The sequence below is a fragment of the Lipotes vexillifer genome, unplaced genomic scaffold (assembly GCF_000442215.2).
Source record: "Lipotes vexillifer unplaced genomic scaffold, Lipotes_vexillifer_v1.1 scaffold543, whole genome shotgun sequence".
NCBI classification, from domain to species: domain Eukaryota; kingdom Metazoa; phylum Chordata; class Mammalia; order Artiodactyla; family Lipotidae; genus Lipotes; species Lipotes vexillifer.
This window is the reverse complement of record NW_006799055.1, coordinates 2,633,617-2,636,530: the sequence shown is the minus strand read 5'-3', so window position 1 is coordinate 2,636,530 and position 2,914 is coordinate 2,633,617. Positions and strand designations below refer to the sequence as shown.

General features: G+C 59.4%; 1 protein-coding gene across 1 annotated transcript in view; it reads left to right on the top strand.

Annotated features, from left to right (window-relative positions):
• Positions 1-2,914, top strand: part of GTF3A (general transcription factor IIIA) — a 46,476-nt gene that overhangs the window by 34,627 nt on the left and 8,935 nt on the right. The window contains exons 4-6 of the mRNA XM_007471464.1: positions 68-198; positions 243-492; positions 2,690-2,790. Of these exons, the coding sequence (XP_007471526.1) occupies positions 68-198; positions 243-492; positions 2,690-2,790 (482 nt within the window). The remainder of the gene's footprint in view (positions 1-67; positions 199-242; positions 493-2,689; positions 2,791-2,914) is intronic.

Sequence of the window (2,914 nt, the reverse complement as noted above, 5' to 3'; positions counted from 1 at the left end):
CCGGGGGGGGGGGGGGGGGGAGGAGGAGGGCCTGGCCCCTCTTTCCTCGCTTCCGCTCCTGCCCCAGGGCGGGAGGGGCGGGGGCCGGCGAGGAGCTTCTCAGAGCATGCGCAAAAGCGGGCCGGCGTGGGGCTTCTCGGAGCATGCGCGACTACGCCGGCGCTCCAGCCCCGCCCCGCCGGGGCCGCGCTACCGGAAGTGCAGTCGGGCCTTGCATAGAATCTCCCGGAGCGGTCGGTCAGCCTCGGTTCGCGGCACGTGGCTCAGCACGTGGCCGAGTGCCTGACCCCGGGCACCCTGGAGCCGCCGGCCTCTGTCGCGGAGGCGGTGTCGTCCCTGACCATCGCCGACGCGTTCGTCGCTGCCGGCGAGAGCCTAGCCCCGCCGCCCCCGCCGCCCCCTCAGAGGTTCATCTGCTCCTTCCCCGACTGCAGCGCCAATTACAACAAAGCCTGGAAATTAGACGCGCACCTGTGCAAGCACACGGGGGAGGTAACGAGGCCGAAGGCGTGGCCGCGGGGGGCGTGGCGTCCAGGCCAGGGACTAGTGGTGCGGTGCGCGCCAGGTGGGCGCTGCCCGAAGGTCCCGCGCGTGGGTACGCAGACGGGTTCAGCTTTGGCCCCCAGGACCGCACAAACGAACCAGCCATGCCTTAGGGCAGGGAAGGATTGGGGAGGTAGACAGGGAGTTGTAGGACCGAGATATCCTTCCCGTGGGCTCAGGGCTCACTAAGCAACACTTTCCCCTTCTCTGACTTTGAGTGGTGGCCAGTCACCACGTCCCCATAACATGTAAATATTTGCAAGGTTGGAATACTCCGTCACACGCCCGCCCCCAACCTGCCTTAAAAGGCCCCGCCTCCTGGGACCGGAATGGAGAACTTTAAGAGTACTGGAGGTTTGCAAGCAGCATGTGTTCGTTCATTCATAGTTCAGTACCGTCCTGGCCCGGAGAGCAGCAGTTACGACAGGCAAGGCTTCTGCCGTCAGGGACCTTATGCTTTAAGCGGGAGGACAGCGGAATAAGTAGGAATGCGACGCAGTGAAGAGAGGGCTGCAGGAGGGTGGTCGGGAGAGGCCTCCCTCTTGACCTGAATGAGAAGGAAAGGTCCCAGCCCTGCAGACATTTGAGGGAGAAACAGCCGGGGCAGAGAGAACTGCCAGAGGAGCGTGTGGTCCTGAGGGTGGACGCCGGCCAATGTGATTGGGTGGGGGAACCATTCATTCAAGGGGAGCTTGAGGGGCACGCCTGGAGGGTTATTTGTAGGCCAGGGTACCAATGGGTTTAGAGCCTGCGTTTTGTTTTGAGCGCAATAGGAAGCCTTTGGAAGGTGACAGGTGAGCAAACGGCGGCTCATGGAGGCCTAGGAATTGGCCAAGTTTCCCGGGATTTGGCAGTCTGGCTTCTCAGGGCCTCAGCCCAAGGCCCTTAACCAGGGTGCTGCAGCTCCTGCCTCCGCTCCTAGCACTTTCCTGACTTACAGGTCATCCCTCCGTGTGTCCTCACGCTGCCGTCCCCCTTACCCCTGCAGCATTTGAAGGCTGACCATTCCCTCTCCGGGACCTTGTCCCGCTCACTGACCCTTTCCCCTGGCTCCTCTCCCGCCCTCGAGGTTCTCCATGTGCCCCACTCTCTTGGCTTCTTCTTACCCCGTGACTGGCTTCCTTCGTGACATGCTTTATGCTTCCCCTTCCTCTCTTTCCTCTCGCCTGTTCAACCCCCCTAAATTCTGGGCCCTGTTACCAGAATGTCCAGATTGAACCTTACGTTTCCTTTCAGACTCGTGGGCTGTATTTAGGATATTGGCACTCCCAGCTTCCTTCACACAGGCTAGAAAACTTGGAGTCGTGTCATCCCAAATCTCACATTAATTTGACAGATATTTTTCAAACGTCCTCCATGACGGGTTGTGCAGAGTTCTGTGCACCTGCCCTGGTAACGCAGCTCTTGTCTTCCTGTCCACCTGCTTTGCTACCAGTAGCGTCCTTTGAGGCCTTGGTACGTCCTTCCTGGACTGTTCTGGGGCATGTTTTCCATAGTTAAGTGCACAGAACTGGTTATACGGGGGACATGTTTTGGCTTTTCCTATGGGTTCAGCGTGGAGGCCCTTCCTCCCAACTGCTGGGTCCCACGTGGTGGTTGCACTTCGGGTCGTGAGCTGCGTGTGTCCGGGCACCTGTGAGCTTTCTCGGATGTGACACACTCTTCTGTAGCTGTGCCGGGCGTTCTCTGAGCAGACAGTGGGCTCGTCCAGATGAGACCGCCCGCCCTGGGCTCTGAGTGGATGCGGAGATGCTGTGCGGGGGGGAGAGGGTCAGCGCGCAGGCCGCGCTGAGAGCCAGCAGGAAACCTTTAAGGGGGTCGCCGCTGAAGCCTGGTGTAGGTTAGGAGCAGGTTCACAGTACTGTATGGTCACTGTGAAGGCTGCCCGCTGGTTTCACATGGTATTCCTAGAACAGAATCTGCTGCAGTGACTTTGTGAGCAGCTGCGGCATTTCAGTTGTCGCGTAACCCCAGGCGGGAGATCCTTGCCTGGCCTCCGGTAGCAGGTGCTCAGCACTTACTGGGTGGAAACCACCTCTACAGACAGAGTCCATGGCTTTGCCCATCAGATAGTTTAGGGCTTGAAGTAACACCAGAGCCACTGACACAGGCAGGATTGACGTGCTTTTTGTCGCCTTCCTGCTAGAGACCGTTCGTTTGTGACCATGACGGGTGCAGCAAGGCCTTCGTCAGGGACTGGCACCTCAGCCGCCACGCCCTGGTTCACACTGGAGAAAAGCCCTTTGTGTAAGTAGAGAACTGTCTTCAGGCCTCTGAAGTGGGTGGCGTTTGGCACAGAAAATTGGCTGATGACCTTCGAGGTGAAGAAAGCGGAGCTGCTTTCGCCTGCATCTCCTGAGAGGGTTTTTGA